A 21,649-nucleotide genomic window follows, 5' to 3' on the forward strand; every position below is an offset into this window, starting at 1 on the left:
TTGGTCTCATTTCAAAATTGATATTTCACAATATTAATAATTGTTTTAATTAATTTCCACTATTTCTGAGATTTAATTAACTTCTGTTTATATTACACAATGACAGAATTTACACAGCCCAATTCTCATTTCAATTGGCAGTGTGGTAAGGAAAACCATTTAAATTCTTTCTGCAAACAGTTTTAAAATGCTGTTCATAATCCAAACAGAGATGGACTGCAAGTTCTAAATATTTAGATGAGAATAAAAAACAGGAAGGCTGAACTGTATAGCTAACACACGCAAAATATGCCTGATTTTGAAGAAGTGTAAAAGTCCTTTGTAGTACGGTGAGGTTTTTTACTTTAAAAGGTATTTACTTTCCCTTGGAACCGACTTCAGTCGGCACCTACTGTAATGATTTCTGCTGTTTGGGGACCCAGAAATATTTATGAAGGCCTGTTTGTATCCCCATGTGAAGGTGTAACTGAGCATAGGACAGAGGCAACATCTTTGCTAGCTGACCAATACCTCCAAAATACTCATCCCATGTGTACCTGGTGAGAAGTTACAGAGCTCATAAACTAAAGAACACAGCAAACAAAAACTAAAAAGAAGAAAATATTCATCACTCCACTAAGTAAACTTACCCATTCCTCTTCATGCCAATCCACCTGCAGAGAAGATCGGCTATTTCTTCCTGTCCATCTGGCGACAAGTGTATCTTGATCATTCCTCAGCATCACTTGCTCCCCTTCTCCAGAGGTTGGAGATGCTTTTGAAGCTATATAGTCTGGCCTTGCAGCATTCAGTCCATGTATTGAATTTGCCAACAGCTTGCAGTCACAGACTGTGACAAGTTGCCGGGTCTAAAAAGCAATACCCCCCCATTTTAACAATTTTTCGTTATTCCGTACACAATTTATACCATATTCTTTCACAGAAAGAAAGAAGAACTAGTATTCTGTAAAAGAAACTAACCATTGTTTAGGAGTCTCCAAAGTGCCTTTAAAATAATTTTACAGAATGGCCTTAAAAAGCAATATAGGATACCAAGCCACAAATGGCACATTTCCAAAGTCTGTACTACTATATTAGACTTGCAATTGTTGAAAATTTCACTAATACATGTGCAATCCACCTTCATTTGCACTTCATTCTCCATTTGATGAAAGCTTAGAACAATGTGCAGACATTTTTATCCCCTACACAACAGTAGCCACGTCAGAGAGACCATGCTTAACCTCCACCATCCTGTCTGACATCGTAACAAGACGTAAGAGGAGGGCTGAAGATACAACCCACTAAACAATGCAACTTGTTCCCTTGTCTTTTTTAGTGGTGTTGTATTAAAGGATTTCTGTAAGTTACGTGAATATGAAGTGTCTGGCCTGTGTGTCTATTTAAAAAAGAAAACAAGCCCTTACCACGTTATATATACATGTTGTCTAGCTGTAGAAAATCATTCAGATTAAGTATACACACTGTACTCATTTTGAGTGAGTATTATAATAAATTAATAATACCTTATAATATATTTATATAGGTTCACATTATTTTTTGCACTCTACAAAGTTATATGCATATCCCCTCCACTGGGACAATTTATGGCAAGCTGATTGGCCATTACTGCCATTACAACCTTCAGATCTGCTTCAGGGACAGAAGAGGTCAGTAAAACTGTATTTGGTTTTTTTGTCCCTGTAAATAAGCTTGTGTTCAGCTGTGGGTCCAGTCTGGTTTCTGTTAGCACCCATCAAGAAATAACTGATTCACATCTCTCTAATTCAAGCAAAGGCTGTGTCACCATTATTCCTTACTTCACCAGTGGAAAAATACAGAATTGTTTCATGTGCTGAAGTTTTGCTGAGTTGCTGCTGCTTGACAGATGACTCAGAGCAACATTAAAAAAAGCAGGTGGATATGGAGAAAAGGGTATAATAGAAAACAAAGAATGCAGCTTTCTGGAATATGATGAATGAACAGAGGGAACCAGAGGACATTGCTCTCCACTGCACTCTCAAGAAGAGGTGAAGGCAAGAGCATGAAAAGTAGGAGACAACCTAAATAAAAAGCAGCAAAGTTTAAAGGCTGGTCTGATTTTGCTTTTTGTTTAGGACTGTACATGTTACAATACACTACTGAACAAGATAAAATAGGTGTTTCAAGGAAACCTACTAGAGACAGAGAAAAAAACACACTGTGCTTCAGTGTGGACATGTATTATTCTCCTACCTTGTCTGCTAGGATGGCAAGCGTTCTTTCAAGGCCATTAGCTGATCTATCCTTGGCAGCTCTTGAGAGCCTTTCTGCGTAGTAACTGACTTGCGTTTTCAGGGTGTTGATTTGTGCAATAATTTCCTTTGCTCTAACAATGTCCTGTGGGATGTATATTATAGACTGGGAACTTGTTGAAGTGCTGAAAAAGAAAGACTGATTTTAGGGGGAAAATTGATCTAGAGGTACACACATCACAGTGGCATGCTGGGGAATTAATGGCAGACAACAAAAATTTACCTAAGCTAGCAATCAACAGTGAAAGGCCAGTGGGCAATTGCACAGCAGGAACATGATACTAGAGCCTTCTCTGCCTTTACTGAATGCATTCAGATGCAGATTTACTAATCCCTTATGCCTAGGGGCTGTGGGCAGAGCTTGTACACCAGAGGGACAGTCTTGCTGAGAAGAATGTGGGTGATAGATTTTGCCATCAGATACAGAACTGCTGTTTGCAGAGGCAGCTTGCCCCACTCTCCTCCTTAGGACACAGACACTTTAGTGAGTGGTCTGGTTTACAAACCCATTTTATCATACAGCTATTAGCACCATGAGAAGAAAATCTGCACACCTTCTAACACAGAAATGCCACCCAGATCCGTAATGCAAACACTGTGGCATTAACAAAAAATCCTTCTGCTATTGCAAAAAATCCTCTCCTCTATTGCAGGCCTGATTCAAGTTACACCAGCAAAAGCAATCTTATGATATATTAAACCCAAAGTATATCTCCAGACTAATCCAAGGACTCTGTCCTTGGTGCAGCTCCAATTAGCACACACATACTATACTAAACTAGGGACATGATACAAGTCTCCCTATTATAAACTCAGCTGTAACAATACAAAGCAATACCAAATTTTGGCTTTTTCCAAATAGTAAGGGAAATAAACTATACCAATAAGACATATCTTTATATTGGGATACTGCAGCTTCATTAAGACTGCTTCCTTGGCAGTGGAAGAGACCAGTCTATATCCTCTAAGCTTAGGTGTCTACAAGAGTTGCTTATCCAGTCCAAGACAGACGCTTGGACTCCCTCTTGTAACTGCTGGAGAGACAACAGCACTTCTTAAGAGTGATTTAATTCTACCTGGGAAGGGTCATTCACAAAAGCTGCCTTTTGGCTTAGAAAATTACTTTAAGCTGAAGTTGTGCTCTTGGCTAACTATTTGGAACTAACCCACCACTAATCCCTTTGCCAGGCAATATGCTGGTTTTTATCTCTCGGTAGGAAAGCTATACATAGATCAGGCCTTTTAATCAGCTCCAGCTGTGACGTGTGACACTCGTCCATGACATGACATCAAGCAGGAGGTGACACGAAACTGTATATTATCTTAATTTTATTCATCTTTTTTGAGTGGCTTCAGCATAGTAACAGCAGAGAAGAGCCTACTGTTTGCACCCATCTCAGCGCTGTTCAATGGATACAGCTCCGCTGGGAGACTGCACAGAGAGGAGTTTCTTCTCCAGGCACAGTTACCTCAGATCATGACCTCCGAGGAGCGTGAATTCCTCTGCTACCCCTAGACCAAGGCTCTTAATTTCTGCAGTGTGTCTGTGAGGTAAGACAGGAAGGTTGCGTGGGGCACACTTTAAAACCATTGCCACAAATACCAGTTCTTGTCCCTCAACTGATATTAAGGCAAGGGGGGAGCTTAATCCCGGTATCTGCCTGAGCTCCACTACAAGAAAAGATGGGGGATTTGTTTTCAAAGAATATAATGCAGAAGTGATTCTTGAAAGAGTTTCCTTATTTGTGTCCCTCTGGTCACCCACCTGAGTGGAGCAGAGAACAACCACTCCCCAGTACTGCTACGCCATACAGCAAATTAATCTTGGCTTTCAGGACTTTCCCTGTCCATGATTTGTGCTCTCTGTTGACTGGTGATCTTAGTGACAATTCCTCTGAGCAATTTCTTTCCACGACAGTGTGGTTAACATGCATAGAGACGTACTTGGCAGGAAAGGCCATGCAGCATATTGAGATCTGATTTAGAATTATTACATTTTTAATCACAAACATTTGCTGGGATGATCAGGGGGAAAAATTTATGGTGTAAAGTTCACATATATTTACTTTCCAACCTGCAATTGCTTTTTCAAATGAACAGCTCTGCTTGTACTATATCAGCAAAATGTAACACAACCTTAAACTCTCAGTGAATTAGGTTCAACCTTTAATATGAGCAATTTAGAGCAGAACTTCTGCGCTGTTGAACCATCAAGTAATGTTTCCTTTTCATTAGCACTGAACACCACAACATGAAGAAAACTAAAGTTAAGTGAGAATGTTTAAACGAAGACATGGGTTACAAAAATATAAACCACGCCCAATCTATCACCATAAAGATTTAAAAATACGTAGAGTTATCTTAATTATCTTCCACCTCTGGCAGAACGTTTCTCTCTCCAGGCAGTTTTCACTGGAGGAAACAGATAACAGAGGAAAATATATAAAATTCTTGTGTTCTGATCTTCAGTTTTCTAACTTATGATCAGAGAGAGCCAGGAAGCTAGCTGTTCATTACAAACAAACATTGCAGATGAAATGAAATTCATTCACACGTCATGTTCTACAAAGCAGCTACAATTACTTAGAGCACAATTAGGGATGCCATGATGCATGACATTAAAAAGCCCTGCGCACTTTAAAACACACCAGATCTTTGCCAAAGAAAAGAAAAGAAAAGAAAAACAACCCAAAGAACAGAAACCCTCTCTACAGAACTCTCAGAAACAGAAAACTCACCAACACTCCTCATAACTGCTAAAAAAACAAAAAACCAAAATAAAATTAGCAGATTGTTAGCAAATACCAAAAGCAGAAAACAAAACAAAGGATGTTTGGGGACGTAACTTATTTGAGTCATCTTTTCGACAGGGCAGATACACAACGATTAAACTTGTAAGCAAAAAAACATGGATTGCCAGATGCCCACGTGTTGTTCTGGGGAAATGTGGATGCACGAAGCACAGTTTTGCCAATGAAAGGAGAAAGAACTGAACAATATCTGTGTAACAGTGAAACTGAGGAGATGGATCTCAGTTCTACTATACTGGCTTTTATGACAAATTAGAAGTACTTGAAAGGAAAGCTATTCTTCAGCTGTTGAACCTGCAGTTTTCACGGACCCAGAAGGGACAGTTCTCTAAAGCTTAGAAGGAAAAGTACTGCATAGAAATTAAGCTCTCTGATCAGCTTAATTATTGGGTGAGGGGAAAAAAAAACCCAAAACCCAAACCAAACCCAAAAGACACAGGAACTTAGGTACTGCAGGAGTGAGGCCCACTTTAGCAGCTAAGCTGAGAGGAGGAGGTTATTTCAGAGAGCAATAGTGGTATCAAAAGAATAGGAAGGGTGGGCCTAGCATTCCCGTGTTTCCAGGTTTACAGTTTCCTCTAGCCCCATCCTAGCGCATTCTGTAAGTCAGGAATAATTACACCAGGCATATTTTCTGCACCAATCTTTTCATCAGTACATATCTGACTGATGTTCACAGGATGCTGCTATTCACTTCTCCACTGCCAAAGATAATTCTGCAGTTGGCAGAGCCTGGTTCCCACATCACTCTCTCCTCCCATCAGCTCCAAATCCTTTCTTTGGAAGGGCATTATGAATGTGTCCTTTTCCCCGGCTACAATGACTCCTTGTCCTGCTGCTCTCATTGTTCCTTAAATTCTCCATACTGCAGCAAAAATAATGCAGACCCACACAGCATTATCTCTTCCTTGGGAGCTGGAGTGGGTGCCATGCAGGTCTCACCCTTTAGCATATGTGACCGCACCAATTTCTGCCCCTTCCTCTAGTACATATGGTTGCACTTCCAGAGAGGTCACTAGACAGTCCCTGAAGACAGGACTGTGGAGGTCAAGTAACCTGCCCATAGAGCAGAGAGAGGCCAGATTCAGAAGCCTAATCTGTGCATAAACCCTGAGGTGGTACAGAAAAGCCTCCAGCAATAGTCCCAGAACCAAACCCAAGTTGTCAACAAGGAATCTGCCTATCAGTCACAATTGTTCTGTACTAAAGAGAGTTCAGCAACAAGACCTTGAAGCTGTAAGAGGGGTGAAAGTCTCCTGAAAATCATGGGCTGAAAGCATGATGTAGCGCAGCTGAGGAGGTTCTACACACAAATTTTCTAATCCACAATTAGGATGAACCCAAGACCAACACCTAAAATAGCTAAACTGAATGAATCAAGTATTCAGGAAAATTAAAGATGTCACTAAAAAGACTATTAGAAAGGGCCCATCAGTAAACAACAACTACGGTAATACAAAGGGGAAACTGTTTTCTCTCTCCTTCTTTGGAAAAAAACATGGAATAATCTTCACATTGTATAGTAGAACTATTGAATAAAGTGGAACAAAAACAGAGAATGGAATGATTTTCCAAATCACTGAGCATGGACCAAGAAGAAAAAGCACAATAACAGCTGACAACAATATTTCTACTTACTGTTTCTTTGCCTCTTCAAATTTATGCAGCTTTTTCCGCAAGCCACCTGATTTAAAGCCTTGACAATGAGCTGCTGGTGCTCCTATGGTGACTATGTCGTAGTTCTGATCTGGGATGGACAAAAAGTACTTACAAATGAAAGCTTGTCATCTTTACTGTAGATAAACAACAGTGGAAAGTCAAAAACTACTCTGAAAGTAATTCTTGTAAAACTTCTTGCCAGTGTTTTGAAGGACATGGAAAACTGAATTGTTTTAGAGTCCCTGAAAATCCATCAAGTACTTTTCAGGTGAAAGAACCATACTTGAATGCAGGTCCTCTGTTTCTTAATCTAGAAGACGGACAGTGAAAAAGAAGCATTGAACACTGTCTTTACACAAAACCTGACGCTACTGGAATCCCTCACATGGATACATGGGACAAGCGTGTGTCCATGGTTAGTGGGGATTACTGTTAAAAGAAGGGAAAACCTAGGTTATGAAGAAAGAAGCTTCATGTGAACAAATGTGTGATTTTGCATAACTGTACACCATGGTTCCAGAGAAAAAAGCGCACCAGCTTAACAATAAACAACAGACAGAACCTTTGTTATTCTGCTACAATCCAAAATGACTGGAAGGGACACAGCAGCTTAATCCAATACATTCCCTATACAAAGGCTGGCTTGTGTCACCTAGAGTACAGTTAACTCCAGAACCTTGTTTTGCCACCTGTAAAATAGCAATAATTATACTTACACCTCCTCTTTTGCAAAGAGATTTGGAATCCGAGGACAGAAGGCACTACAAAAATGCCAAGTAGCTCTAGTGCTACAGAGCAGTAGTTTGTGGAAACTTGGCTGTACTTGGCTGTATGGTTGAGGATGGAAATAAAAAAATGCAGAGAAAATTAACAGAATAAGGTGAAGAAAGAGAATAAGGAAGAAATACCTGATCCACCATCATCCTGGACTCTCATTCTCTGTATATGTAAATTCGTAGGAACAAATTCCAATTTTTTATCAGCTTTCAAGCTACTGGCTTTAAATGAAGGACCTGAGAAATACGAGAGAAAAGTAAGCATAAACTCCTCCGCTTATGCTAAAATATTCAAGGAGTTTCATTCATCATTTGCTACATGCTGAAAGTAAAGCAGAGAAAAAAAAAAAGACAAATATTCCCAGATCATTAGCAAACTCACAATAAATGTTAATAATGAAAAGAAAAATAAAAATAGTATTTTTTACTCATCAAACTAAAATATTTTGGGTTCCCAATTTCAGAGAAGCACTAACAGTCATGATTGAGAAGTTCTTATAGAAAAGAAATCACCTTTATACTGGTGCAGGTCAGTTAGATTTTCCTGATAAGTTAAAATAATTGTTTGGTACTGAGTAACTATTTGTCGACGAAGGCTTTCCCAACAAGGAGACAGTTCTCCGAGTTCTTCTAGTTCACAAACCCTAGGGAAAAAGAAAAAAGAGGAAAAAAAAGAGAGGTGTTTAGCTCCACTGTCCACTTGACCAAGAATGAGTTTCATATTTATCAATGTAGCACCATCCTCAGCCGACACATTCTCAGTTGACTCTGGTCTAACCTAGTACACCAGACTGGGGATGCTTCCAAACATATGCTCCAAAGCACAGCTGTTGAGCTCTACCCCAAGGTACATAGGTTCCTCACAGGCAGAATACACCGTTGTTCTTTTTGCAGCTCTCTCAGTATCCTTAATCCATAGTTTTAGTCAATTGTCTGTATATAATTGAAGACAGCATTTCACAGAACAATTTCCACTCCACAATAATTAGGGTATTATCAAAAGGAAGCACATTTCCAAGAAAAGCACCAGATTGATTTGCCAATAGGCAACAGTGCAAACTATATTTATCAGTGACTTGGAAACAGATACTTCCAGTTTCATCTTGTAAACTGCTTCTGTATAAGATACTATTATGACCACCTTGTCTAGCTCCCTGCTCAAAACAAGACATGCATTTGAATTCAGGTTGTCCTGAAGTAAATTCACAGCTTAACACTTCAAGTTTACTTGTTTGTCCCATAGGGCTAAGACAGCAGGGGATGTGCATGTCATAAACAGGTAGTCAAAATACGCCCCTGGTTAGATGTTTCCTTTCAAAGAGCTCTGGCCCAGAAAGGCTTTATGTAAGAGACAGCAGTTGTGATTATCCAAGGACATTTAAAAAGTCACCAGGATGTTAAGACAGAAGCAGCTGTGCTTGTGTAGCTGTCTGGCATTCCCCTGGGCTGTAGCACAGAGAATGGAGTAAAGAGTGCTTGGCCAAATCTGAGAGATCCTATGAATACAAAGCATGGTTGTGCTGTTTCCCACACTGTAACAAAATAGGGCACTAATCCAAAATGAACATGACGGTAACCCACCTTAAAGAAAAATAATCATTCATTAGAAATATAAAAGCACTGACAGAAAAGAATTTTGCATGTAATTGAGCATCACCTCAACAGAACCGAGAGAAGGGAGTCTTTCTCGCTAATTACACAGAAGTTGTATTTATCTCTGAGCCATGCAATTCAGAGCGTACAAAGTTGTATTAGCAATCACCTGGGTTGCTACTAACCTGCAACTGTGTAGAACACGCATCCACCGATCTCTATATGATTTTAGCAAGAGCCTCTGAGCAGTCACATTTCATAGCTAACGCCTGAAGAAACTTCACTGCCCACAGTCTTACAGGAAGCCACATTTTCCCCATTTACCCTAAATTCTCCTCTTATTATCTTCAGGTCCTTAAACTACTTCCATCAGAGATGGCACCTTATAGGTGAGCCTGCCAACTCTTTACAATATTATGGCTGCACCTCGTAAGAAACAGGTGCTTTTACATGTACTGTGAGGAAAGCTGTAGAGAACCAAAGATATAAAATAAACTATGAATAACCTGTGTCTAAATGTGTAATGGCATATCCTAAAACCCCTCCATCAAGGTTGTAGCAGAATAACTATGCAAGATACAGCATTCATTCTCTAGAATCTAAAATCTGACTACTCTTAATAAGCGCATGTCACTAAAAACCAAAACTCAACAGCAGAAAAAAAAAATCAGTGTGAACTTTGGAAACTCAGTCATGTCGTGTGTTAGTTTTTCCATACATTACAAAAAACCACTGCTTTCTTCTTGTGAGAATTTATCATTTTTGCAAAATATGAAAATACTAGAAAATACCATAGACAAATTCTGCCTGCTCATGTGGATTAACACACGATTTTCTTTCACAATATCCCAAAGGAACTGAAATGTATTAATACAGGATACTGAGAGCACTAGATAGTTTTACTTTTAATTAAGGTCAGACTTAAATCAGGCCTCTAGGAGTGGATTCGAATATGGCCAAAATAAACCCCCAGTTCTCAGAAATACAGCTAAAATTCTTATACCACCCCAAACTTGGCTTTTATAAAGAATAAAAAAACATTATGTTTGCAAACCACAGCCTACAAATGTAGGGAAGTAAAAGTCACAAATGGGTACATTGCCTGGAAGAGAGTCAATTGCTTCAAAAATAAGCAAATTCTGAATAAACCTACAAAACGCTTAACAGATACCCTTCTCCCTCCCACCTCCTAAAATGAGAAGTCATTACTGACCTACAGTGTCTCATTTTACTTGCTTTTAGTCTGTTTGTTTTCCATTCAAAACTACTCTTCTGACTCTCAAAGCCATCGCTTAAGTCACTGAGGAGTCAGTGCTCCTGTCATCTATCTTTGCTTTGCTTTCACAGCACAGAAGTCAACTGACTTTTTTGAAGTTCACCTTCAAAGTGATTATGATTTTTCTTCTCTGTCTGTTACTCTAATTACTCTGCTTCCTCCATTGCTCTTTGTGTTGTCTCTGTTCCTTTCTCAAAATTCTCAGCAGTTGGAGTTATTACTCCTTCATTTATGCTGTGTCATCTATCCAGACTTCCCCTCACCCAAGAAACATTGAGATCTGTTTTATTTTTAATGCAAATTCATTTCTCTCTTTATATTAAAAATAAACTATGTTTAAAAACCAAAGTGTATTGAAGTACATAAATGATTATATATATAAAAAGATAATGTATTCTAACGTGCTGGTCCTAATACAGTAATATGACTATGGAATAATACATTCTGTGGCCTTATCAATACTTTTGTGAGTGGAACAGATAACCCCTAAGTGCAGGTAACTGCTGTATGAACCTAAGTGTTCACTCCACCACCAATTCTCTCCCATCACAGCCTCTATGTTCACGTTACCATACACTCAAGCCCAAACTCCATACTCTGACATGGAATCTCATTCCCTGTAACTGTACAGTCAGCAAGTCACTGCTTTTACTTTTTTTTCTTCAGTGCCTCTGTGCATTGGTAACTCCACAACAGCCATATCACTGCTGTACACGCAAACCAGTCCGAACTCACCTTGCTGCATCTTCTTCTAGAAGAAGCTTCACAAATTGCCTAGGGATGTGCAGCGACAGGACGCTCTCAGCCATCTGCTCCAAGATTCTCAAGTGGTTTCCATCAGTGGTTGGGAAGCGATACATTCGGCAAATTGCACCACCAAACACTAAGGAATTAAAATAATGTTATTTTAGCGCAGGGTTTGAGTAAAAAGTGTTCAAATTCTCTCTTTTTTATAAAGTAAACGGCTTTGATTCACTAGCGTGCTGTAACACAGTGCCATAAAGATGTGGTTCAACCAGGCGTCAGTCTAGCTTTTTCTAGCATGGTCATCCTGCAGTGACCATTCTTCTAGCATTTGCAGGAAAAGCCTCCAAATAATTTAAAACACTGGTAAGGAAATAAAATACATATTCAGCTTTTGAACTACTTTTTTTTTTTTTTTTTTTACGTACTGTGAATTTTCCTCTCATACAATAATTTTTTTTTAAAGCCATTGCTTTCCTCTGTCCCTCTCCTCACACCGCACTGATTGCTTTGGAATACACTAGCAAATTGCGTGGAGAATTTTATTCTATAGTCAACTTAATGACAAAAGTTTGCTTCTGCAGTTTTTACTACACAGATGATAAAATAAAATATGCAAATGATAAAATAATTTATTCTTGTATGACCCTCAGAGGGCTGCTCAATCAGCAGCCTGTTCCTATTCAAATGAAACATCTGCTTAAATGCCCTGGGGCCACAGGCAGACAGCAAGAGATTAGCTTTTACTGATGTCTAAAGCTTACTTGTTACAGCCCACAGCAGCTTACCAGATTTCAGTAGTGCATCTTTCCGTAATGAAGCATATTTGGATCTGATTCCTAAGGATTCTGTTAAACTTTCATCAACTGGCAACACGGTCTAAACAAAACCAAAAAATACAAATAGTAAAGAATAAAGCTTCAGTGCCAGGCAACATGCAGCGATGGCCCTGTTATACAGACTTGAAAGGAATATTCAACACAACGCATGTTTAAAATAAATATTTCAAATATGTTTACTGTGAACAAAAAATACTTCAGGCTGAAATAATAAATCCACTTGAACCCTCCAATCTAAGCATTTCTATTTACTTCTACTGCACAGCTCATAATGCTGTAAAAATTTTCATCCAGCCCTTCAACTACTTTATGTTAGCACAGCTCCAGAGATCTTAGAGGTACTGCACCAATATGGGCCAACAGCAGGTCTGGCCAGATAGAAAGTGATACTAATCCACATTGTGACTGTGATACACAGATATGAGTGCAGTTATCACCAGGATATTCAGAACACAAGGCTTAGAGAATCAGACATATGTCTATTCTGAGAAAGCACTATAAATATCTGCTCTCAGACAAATATTTGGAGATCACAAAAAAGAATAATAATCCAGCATTCAAGTAACCTGTTCAGTTTTATTAAAAACTTTTAAGGTATTTCTTTTCAAAAAGTTTCCTGTGAAAATTCTGGAAATTCCCTGAGTATCCCCATCACATCTTTGCTTGATGCCACCTTCCAAATCACAGGTGTGCAATACTGAGTCTTTGTGAAAGTGGTTATCAGTGCACCAAGGCACAGTACTGCAAGCCTGTTCTGATGAAAGGCACGAGCACTCGAAGCTAAAGCTTCATCACTGTAAAGGAAAATTTTCCCCAAGACTTTTACAGACATTAGCACCAAGAGCTCTTGCAAAATATAAAATTGCTTCATCACCATTAGGCTGCTTTTTACAGTATTTTGAAATTGTAAAGCACTGCTAACTACCAAGATGGCCAGAATAGCTGACAGCAGATCTCAACTTATTTCAATACCACCGATCAATGTGCATCTTTCTGAAGCTAACACAATGTTCGTACTCACCCTTCCATTAATTGTATCGGGTGACCTTGTCACTGGAGGCCTTTGGTCAGTTTTTTCCTCCATTTGCCATCCAATAACTGTAATGTTACCTACACGGTCACTTTCAGCCGACCTGCAACAAACACTCTGCGTTGAGATTTTTTTGGAGGTGGACCTGTTTATCAACAAGGGAACACTTATAAAAGGCTATTAATCTTCAAACCGAATGAACATTTTAAATAGGAAGCTTTTCAACTTCATTTTACGTATTTTTATAATGTGTTATTCCAACAGGAAAACGCTCCCCTCTTTCTGCAGGGATGCTGTACAGACCTCCTAATTGAAGGCAACCTGAAACCATGCATGTGTTTCAATACTTCTGTAAAACCAGAAAGAGTCCAGATTTTACAACTAGCCTGTTGTAGGTGAAAGCAGCTTAAATTGGGAACACGAGCAGGGAGCAGATAACTGGATGTACATGCACACTCGTGTGTGTGCCTGCGCGTGTCAATGTCTGAAACTGAGCTTTTTAAATCTCAGTCAGAAGCCTGCTACTTGCTAGCTGCCACTGGTACAGTTGTCACCGGTCAATTTTTCACAATGCGCGGTCTAAACAGAAGTAGCACATCACAAATCTTCCACTTAATTGAGAAGTCAGCCAAGGCCACCGGTTAGGAGGCTGATCACATCTTGTGCTTCTGCAGAGAGACTATTTAGATTGGGAAAACCTAAGGGAAGAAGGTGGTGAAGATTCTCAATGGAGGAAAGGTCCCTGAGGTGGAGGAAGATCCTGGAGATCAGGGAGCTGCATGGAAACAAATGCCAGAGATGCCCAGGGACCCGGCTGCTGCCAGCTGAGACAGGTCGATAGCAGCTGAGGGGCTGCATGGCACAAACCGACACAACTTTCTGTCCCACCTTCCCAGAGCAGCAGCCATCTCATTATTATTTTAAGATAGATTCTAAAAGGTATTTTAAGATTGTTGTTTACATGTAAGAATATGCTGCGACAACTAAGACCAAAAAAAAAAAGTCCCTGGAACAGACAATACTGGGGAGGCAAAAGAAATTAGCACGTAAAATGACTACAAGAAAAAGTTTAAGTATCCAAGTCAGGCAGAATGTTTATAGACATGGGTCAGAATCCAGCTTATACATCCGAGGGTTAGCGTGACAATGACAAGACGTGCATGCATTCACACACCTTGCTCTGATAATCAGAATACACTTGAAACCAAGAGAGTACATTTACAACTTAGTCGTGAAAGAATAAACCTAACAGAATAACCATGTCTAACACAACCACGAAACTCTGGCCATCACCTCTTTTTCATCTCCCTCAAAACACCCTCACCTTCACACCTGTGATAAATTAGGCTATTTTACCCACCATCACTGCCATACTTTTGGTGTCTTTTCTGACTCATTTCCTTGATTTGCTTCCCCCTGTTAAATCATGTCAATTTTTTTCTTTACAATACACCGTAGAAAAGCCGGAAACTTCACCCATCTCTTCTTTTAGCATGAAAAGCTTTACCCATGTTTTGTTAGTTGTGTCTGGGCTAAGACATTTCTGCAAGTTTATCACAGTCACTGCTTCTAGTGCTGATTATGCCAATACTACCAACACTATCATCCTCAGTCTCTCTGATTATGCTTCCCCCCTTCAGCTGACTTCCCCTTGCCTTTCTGACGGGGATGCCTGTCCTACTTTCAAGATACACTTCTACAATGTGCATTTACACATCGAAGCTCTCTTTTCTTACTCTCACTTTGTTTTCTTCATTATTCCCAACCCTGCACTTAACTTCGTCCCACACTGGCTTTCACGAGTGTGGTTTGATTCCTATGATTAGAACTACCTTAACGATTGGTATTAGACTCACACACTCTTTTTCATTCCCTCCTGAGTCACATTCCTGCCATGAAAGTTTCCAATAGGAATCAAGCTAGAAAATCAATGTTGCTGTGATGTGACTCCTCCTATCCCTAGTGCATTATATTGATAAACAGACTATGTAGCAACAAATACACAATTTAGCAACAGGCAGGCATTGAAATAGTAAATAGAGCCTAGATTTATCTAAGCCAAAGTATTCCAAACAGCTAAGTCTCTGTTTTGATGGGTTTCATTCTCCGCATTACAGGCTCTTTATATATCAGCACAGGTAAAACTACTCTATTTTGCCACTCTCCACAGACACATATGCTGAGGTGGTAGGATGAAACGCACAAAAACGAAACCAGTCTCAACGATACTTTCTTGACTTGTAGCACTAGAACCAATATCTAACATTATTCACCACGGTCTTGCTCTACATGTTTTAATTATCATGCAATATAAAATAGTTTTTCTTTAATAGTGGCCTGGGACTTAAAAAAACCAACCAAACAAAAGGGTTTTATCACATCTCACAGACAGCTTTCATCACATCTTAAGCATGCTTTCAAGAATTAAGACATTTAATTCCTAAATGGTGGAGAACATTACAAACCTTAGTGTTATGTGCAACCTGTGATTCTTCTCCTGAAGTAGTTCTTTTACAGCAAACATCCCAGAACCCAACAAATACATCTGGAAGAAGATGAGTACTGCAATTGTAATTATTTACCTTTACAATGAACAAAGGCTTTGTCCACAGCACCAAAGCCCAAAATACAAGTATTATACACAAAAGCCTGAGAACAAAAATATAATTACATATGCCCATGCATGACTAATTAAACCCCTTTAAAATTTAATAAATTTCATAATTTATCAAAAATCCTTTTTTCTACCAGATGACAATAAGCCCTTTTCTTTCTCTAGGATTTGAGGGGAGGCACCTCAGTATGTACAAGCTCAGGCCCAGCAATACAGGAACACTGAAAGCAATGACTGAATGGGACTCAGACTGACTAGGGTTGACACTTCATAGTCTCTCCCTGACCCAAACTTGGCTCCTCCTGGAGAATGCACCTCCTCAGGAGGTGTTCCCTTTTCCCAAGAGCCTCCCCATGATGCACTCTACAGAGATGCCCTGCTGCCCCTGAGGAAGCCATGGGAAAGCAGGCATGCAGAACCTGAAGCAGCAATCTGGACAACAGTCCACAGTGAGTTGCCCACAGGTCCAAGTAGTTACCTTGGAGAGCTGGCACTTAGGACTTTTTTCAGTAAGGGAATAAATCTTACACCTGAACAAAAATCGCTAAGGGATCAAGGCAGGATGATTTCTGAGAGCAATGCAAAAAAAAATTATCTGGGCAGAACAGCTCAGAAAATGTGTGGCAGGAAGCCAAGTGCATGGATGCTCTCCTGAAAGCAACCTTCTATTCAGAAACAATCTCCCGTTTTGTAAAAACACTCAGACATTTTTGGTATTGTGGAGTTCTAGATACTTGTAGTAATAAGTGTCTTTAAGACAACAAATACCCATTTTTCATAATGAATTAGAAAGCACTCCAAAATAGTTAAGTTTTCTCTGATGTTTTTCACCTTGAATTTGAACTCATGTTCCCTGCTGAGAAAAAGGTGGCTTTAGTGTGGGCCCATTTTTTACTAAATTAACCTTTGGGCACTGAAATTACGATTTTTCCATTATTTTGGAATAAAAACATTTAATGCAAATTCTACCTTACAACTTGTGACCCTCTGCAAAAATACTACAGAAGCCCCCAGGATTCCAGGGGACTTTTGTTTTCTCTTCCCTCCATTTCACACAACATGGATTAGAGGCCAGTAGCAGCCTCTGGTAAAATCTAATCTGCCTGACAGTCAGCAGCTTGCATCTAAATATTAAGCAGTGAAAGAAGTAGACTTCTAAGGTTCTGAAACAGACTTCGAAAGTTCCTAAACTTAGGACAGACATGATTGCTCCCTGTGGAAAACTTCCACCAGGCTGTGCCTACTACACATGGAATTTAGCAGCTCCATTTAGAAGGACTGTTTCATTATGGGCCAAACATTTCAGCACAGGTTAGAGGCCTCAGTTAGGGGTACTGGATCCCATTTGTTACCTAGTTCTGTAAAGAGATCCACAACAGAAGAGAACAAGTGACAGAACCTCTTAGTTTAAATCAGTGGTTCCCAAACTTGCTGCCCACAAGCCCTATGTGAGAAAACTGGGAATGCTCCCCGCTCTGCCAAGACCATCTTGCAGCATTTGTCCCTCCTTCCCCTACCCATGTTCCTTTCTCTAGGATAGATGCTGCTACTCCTTTGCTTTCTTTCACAAAAGTTACTAGCTGTATCTCCTTGCCTCTTGTTTCCTTGCTCCACACTGACTGGGGAGGCAACAGAATAAAGAAAACTTACTGTTCCCTGAGACCTATCTTTGACGTCGTACACGGAGAGTTTGATTTGTGTCATTTGATTGATAAGAGAGTCTTGGAAAAAGGCAATGCTGCTTAGAAAGATAGGATTACTTGTTCCCTGTAATCATAAACAAAAAAGGCAAAAATTAATGCAAGGTGATGTTTGTCAGGAAGAAATGCTTCTTGTGTTAACTTCAATTTTAAATCTAATCCAGGAGTACCTCACCACTTACCTCAATAATTTCTGTCTGTGCATGCTTCGTCCAGAACGCCTGAGGAGGTGTAGTTACACTCACTGCTACAAAACTATTTGGTTTTCGATCTAGCGATGGAGTTAGCAGCTCACTGCAAGCTTTAGGTATGCAACAGATAAATACATTTAGATTCAGCATCTTTTGCATATTGCTGTACAACTCTACATTTTTATAAAAGTGTATCATATACCCTGAGCAATAAAGCCACAAAGGGCCTAATATTCACTCTACCCCCACACTACAAAAGCAGACATCACTCACCTTTGTGCATGCAAACAGCAAACGTGCAATCAGACCAGCCTGGCTCCAAGCTGTAGAGCTGTAATTTAAACTTGTTCTCTTCTAACACCTGCCTATCCATCCCCCTGGCATGGCTCATTAGAACAGCGCACATGCATAGGTTTTCCTCTGGGAATCTCATGAGCATGGCTGCATTTGATTTGAAGACACGCTCCATTAAGCCCATTACCAAACGGCATTTTGCCATGGAGAACCAGGAGTAGTGCTTGAACGTTGATGAAGCAGTACTACTGTGAGGACAACCAGCTTGTAATTGTAAAGGGACAGTAATTTATTTCCTCTAAAATGTTATTGTGAGTTTTAACTGCTGGAAAGGGACTATGGTGAGTAGGAAACAACTATCAAAAATTTCAGTGAGTGACTCTACATAATTACATTAAATTTCAGAGCCAAGTTGTATCTAGCTAGATACAGGTAACTAGTGTGGTCTGACTCTGCTTCAGCTACATGCAGAAAGTTAATTCTAAAATTTACCTGGGCAAGCAAAATGTTCAAAAAAGCTTTGCAGCTCTACATATTTTTAATTTATCTAAAAATGTTTGAAGTACCTTATTTGGCTCTAAGGAGTTCTTAAGATTATTATTCAGAACACAATTACATACATCTGAGAAAATATTTGAATTTTTCATTTCAAACATACTGTTAAGAGCATAACCTTCCAAACATTAGTCTACTATTAAGGCAAGAAAACCATGCTGCAGCTGAAAATGAAGACTGAAATTTCATTAAGAAAATATTTTTCACTTTTTCTTCAAGTGAGGTCACAAGCTTCTTGTACAAATTTAATCACCCCAGAAATTAGGTCACTTCTGCATCTTACATTATCACTTGACAGCAAAGACCACAGGAAAGAAGGTATGTGTAATAGCTGGTAACACTTAGAAAATGTTCTGTTCTAAAATGGTGTTTCCAGCAAATCATCAGTTTGCTTCAAGACCTGAACTGCTGATATGCTGAGACTGAAGACAGTTTCACTGTATCTTCACATAAACAAAATAAACATCTAAAAATAACATTCACATAGTAAACATTTAGAATTTTGTAGGACAGGTGTTTTAATTACAGACTTTTAAAAATATCACAAAATCAAACTGCTGGCTGCCTATCAAAAGATACTGTACAGGCAGCAAGAAAACTGTACCACATAAAAATCAAAGCAAAGTTTCAATCCTTACTATATGAAAGGCACTTCAAAATCAACAACTAAAAAACCACACACATACTCAATAGCATATATCATCAAAATTAGCATAAACATCACTAAGCCTACCTAAACTGAACTCTAAAATTGGCTCATCTGGATCCTGAATGTTTCCTGCAAATCAGAAAAATTAACACAAGATTAGCCAAACATTGCTGTCATATGAATCCTTTCCTGAAGTTGCAGTCATACAGAAAAGAAATTAAATTTTATAGAAAAAAAAAAATTTTAATTCAATGAACCACGACTGGTATTTAAAGTATTTATTAGCTAATCTTTGGTATCTAAAAATGACTTGAAAAACCTGAGATGATCTAATTTTATAAAACATGTTAAAATATGTAAAACTATGCAAGATTATATGAAATATGGGAATATAAAATGCCCAATCTCAGTAGAAAGCAACAGGATTAAAGCCACTTAGTGTCTGAGCCATTATTAACTCCAAATTATTAAATCAGATACATCTCCTCTGTGATGAGTGAATAGGGAGAAGTTTGAAAGTACCTGTCTCTTTCACTAATCAAAGAAAGCCTCTGGGGTTACAATCTTCATTTACTCACCATAAAAGATGAGGGAGATAATTCTCAATTCCCTTAACATTCTCGAAAACTTTATACAATGTCAAACAAGAAGGTTGCCAAGACTCTTTCTTGACCCTGACATTTTGTTGTTTCCTCCCCGTTGCTTATTTTTGACTGATAAATGTAACTGCACAAAATCTAGTGTAGTTTCTTTTTTTTCTTCCCCTTCCAATTTTCATGTTTTAACTATTTTAAAAATGGTAAGTTTAAGATTTTTTAATTTTTTAGTAGAATTCCTTTATCTCATTCCCTCCAGATAACCAGACACATCTAAATCTTCTAGCAATAAGATGAAAAAAATAACATTAGTACAAAGTAGATTCTGAAAGGAACGACAGAGCAATAGCTGGCATAAAGGTACATACCTGCTAGAGAAAGGCCTAGCATGTCAGAGGTGACATCAATGGTGGAGGCGCGTTGCACGGTGCGGGATTTTGCCCCATGGCGGGGACTGTGTTCTCTTGCTGTCATTTTGTCATGAAGAACCCTTCTTTTCTTGCTGCTTGGCTTCACTGATGTTTGTACAGAGTAGCAGAGTGCATCAGGTTGTCTCCAATCACTATTCCTCTAACATTACCACACTAAGCAATAAAGAAGGCAGAAACATACACCAAAATTTTAGGCTACTACCAGCTACTGTTCTTTTTAACAGCAGCACACCTACTGCTGTAAAATTGCCTCAGGTCATTCAGACAAAACACTCAAGGCAGATCCAATGCACAGTAACTCCATTTGCACGAACCACGCATCTGTAGTGTTTTACTGCGAATGGCTGAAGACTGTACCACATGTAAGAAAGGCTCTTCTGTCAGAGCATGGGGCGTTGAGACTTGTTAACAGACCAGCTGCTCTGCTCCTTTGTCTAAGTTATTAAACCACCCTTAATGAAGTTTCCCGGTTTTCATAATCCCTGGGGAGCACAAGTAAATTCATCAGATGGGGCCTCTGCCTGCAGAGGTAGGACAAGGGATGAGGACAAAGGGACAAGGGCTTGGCAGAATGCAGAACAGAAGGGCAGGAGATGTTGTTAGTGTCAGCACACTCTGTCGTTCCAGGCTCCTCTGCCATGAGAGAGGGATACTGAAAACTATAAATAAAACCTACTGGGCCAGAGCGAGGCTGAAATTCTGGGATGGTGATGGAGAGAAAAAGCAAAAAGGGATGCCTGCTGATGGGGCACACAGCAGCATCTGTGCTTCTCCTTCACCCTACACTTTATTGGTCTACAGAAGTCCATGACAGTTGTTCTTCCCCTCACGATGCCTATAAAGTTAAACGATATGCAAGGAAAGAAGCACACAGCCTACAGAAAAATTGGTTATGTTCTTAAATGTAGTGCTTTTGGTTTGGCTGATACATTTGAATGTTCCTTCTGTCAGCCACGTTAGCACTGCAGTTACGGAACTTTTGTATTCGTTTCATACTATTATGACAAACTCCATTCATTTAGGAAGTGAGCTCTGGGGCAAAATCTGATAAACTTGGAAGGTAGTAATACAGTGACTAATTCCCCCTAGGTTGAGGAACCTAACAATGGGCAAGATGCATTCTAATTAAATAAAACACCTAGCTTTTACTTGTGTTTTAAATAGGCATTTTAAAACTGTCTGAAGGCCTCCAAAGGAACGTTCAACCTGCCTAACTTTAAGTTTTTAAATTAAACTAGTCAGCATCTCCCTCTGGAGGACTTCAAAAGAATCTCCTTCTCTTCACAGGGAACTTGAGCACCTTCTCAACTAGCACTGGTTCACTGGACATCTAAAATTCAGATGCAAGTTAAGTATCTAAGACAACTGAATTGAACACAATTGTGTTCCACATGAGCCATCCACATGAGTTTAGGAATGAGATTTTAAATGGGAAGCTCATTCTAGGGAGGAAGGAATTTGGGCTGTGTACAACAGACAGGCCAGTCCATTGCTACTGAGAACTAATAATTTGCCTCAGTGATTCAACTCAGGTTTATACAATAAGTCATAAGCCAACTACAAATCGGAAAAAAAGTAAATTCTTGAGTGGAAAAAGCAGAAATTGAGAGCTCTGAAGT

General features: G+C 39.3%; 1 protein-coding gene across 10 annotated transcripts in view; it reads right to left on the reverse strand.

Annotated features, from left to right (window-relative positions):
• INPP4A (inositol polyphosphate-4-phosphatase type I A) overlaps positions 1-21,649 on the reverse strand; it is a 141,879-nt gene that overhangs the window by 32,172 nt on the left and 88,058 nt on the right. For 5 of the 10 annotated variants that reach the window (XM_035893207.1, XM_035893200.1, XM_035893201.1 and 2 more), the window contains exons 4-17: positions 19,968-20,183; positions 19,088-19,132; positions 17,497-17,615; positions 17,265-17,381; positions 15,466-15,545; positions 12,992-13,145; positions 11,920-12,010; positions 11,123-11,270; positions 8,032-8,162; positions 7,651-7,755; positions 6,722-6,830; positions 5,012-5,029; positions 2,215-2,398; positions 630-848 (exon numbers count right to left, since the gene is read on the reverse strand). In XM_035893207.1, the coding sequence (XP_035749100.1) occupies positions 630-848; positions 2,215-2,398; positions 5,012-5,029; positions 6,722-6,830; positions 7,651-7,755; positions 8,032-8,162; positions 11,123-11,270; positions 11,920-12,010; positions 12,992-13,145; positions 15,466-15,545; positions 17,265-17,381; positions 17,497-17,615; positions 19,088-19,132; positions 19,968-20,073 (1,626 nt within the window). In that variant the 5' untranslated portion in view covers positions 20,074-20,183. The remainder of the gene's footprint in view (positions 1-629; positions 849-2,214; positions 2,399-5,011; positions 5,030-6,721; positions 6,831-7,650; positions 7,756-8,031; positions 8,163-11,122; positions 11,271-11,919; positions 12,011-12,991; positions 13,146-15,465; positions 15,546-17,264; positions 17,382-17,496; positions 17,616-19,087; positions 19,133-19,967; positions 20,184-21,649) is intronic. The other 5 variants (XM_009637652.2, XM_035893205.1, XM_035893208.1 and 2 more) reach the window with 3 other exon arrangements.

This window comes from Egretta garzetta, unplaced genomic scaffold (genome assembly GCF_000687185.1).
Source record: "Egretta garzetta isolate BGI_Z169 unplaced genomic scaffold, ASM68718v1 scaffold504, whole genome shotgun sequence".
NCBI lineage: Eukaryota > Metazoa > Chordata > Aves > Pelecaniformes > Ardeidae > Egretta > Egretta garzetta.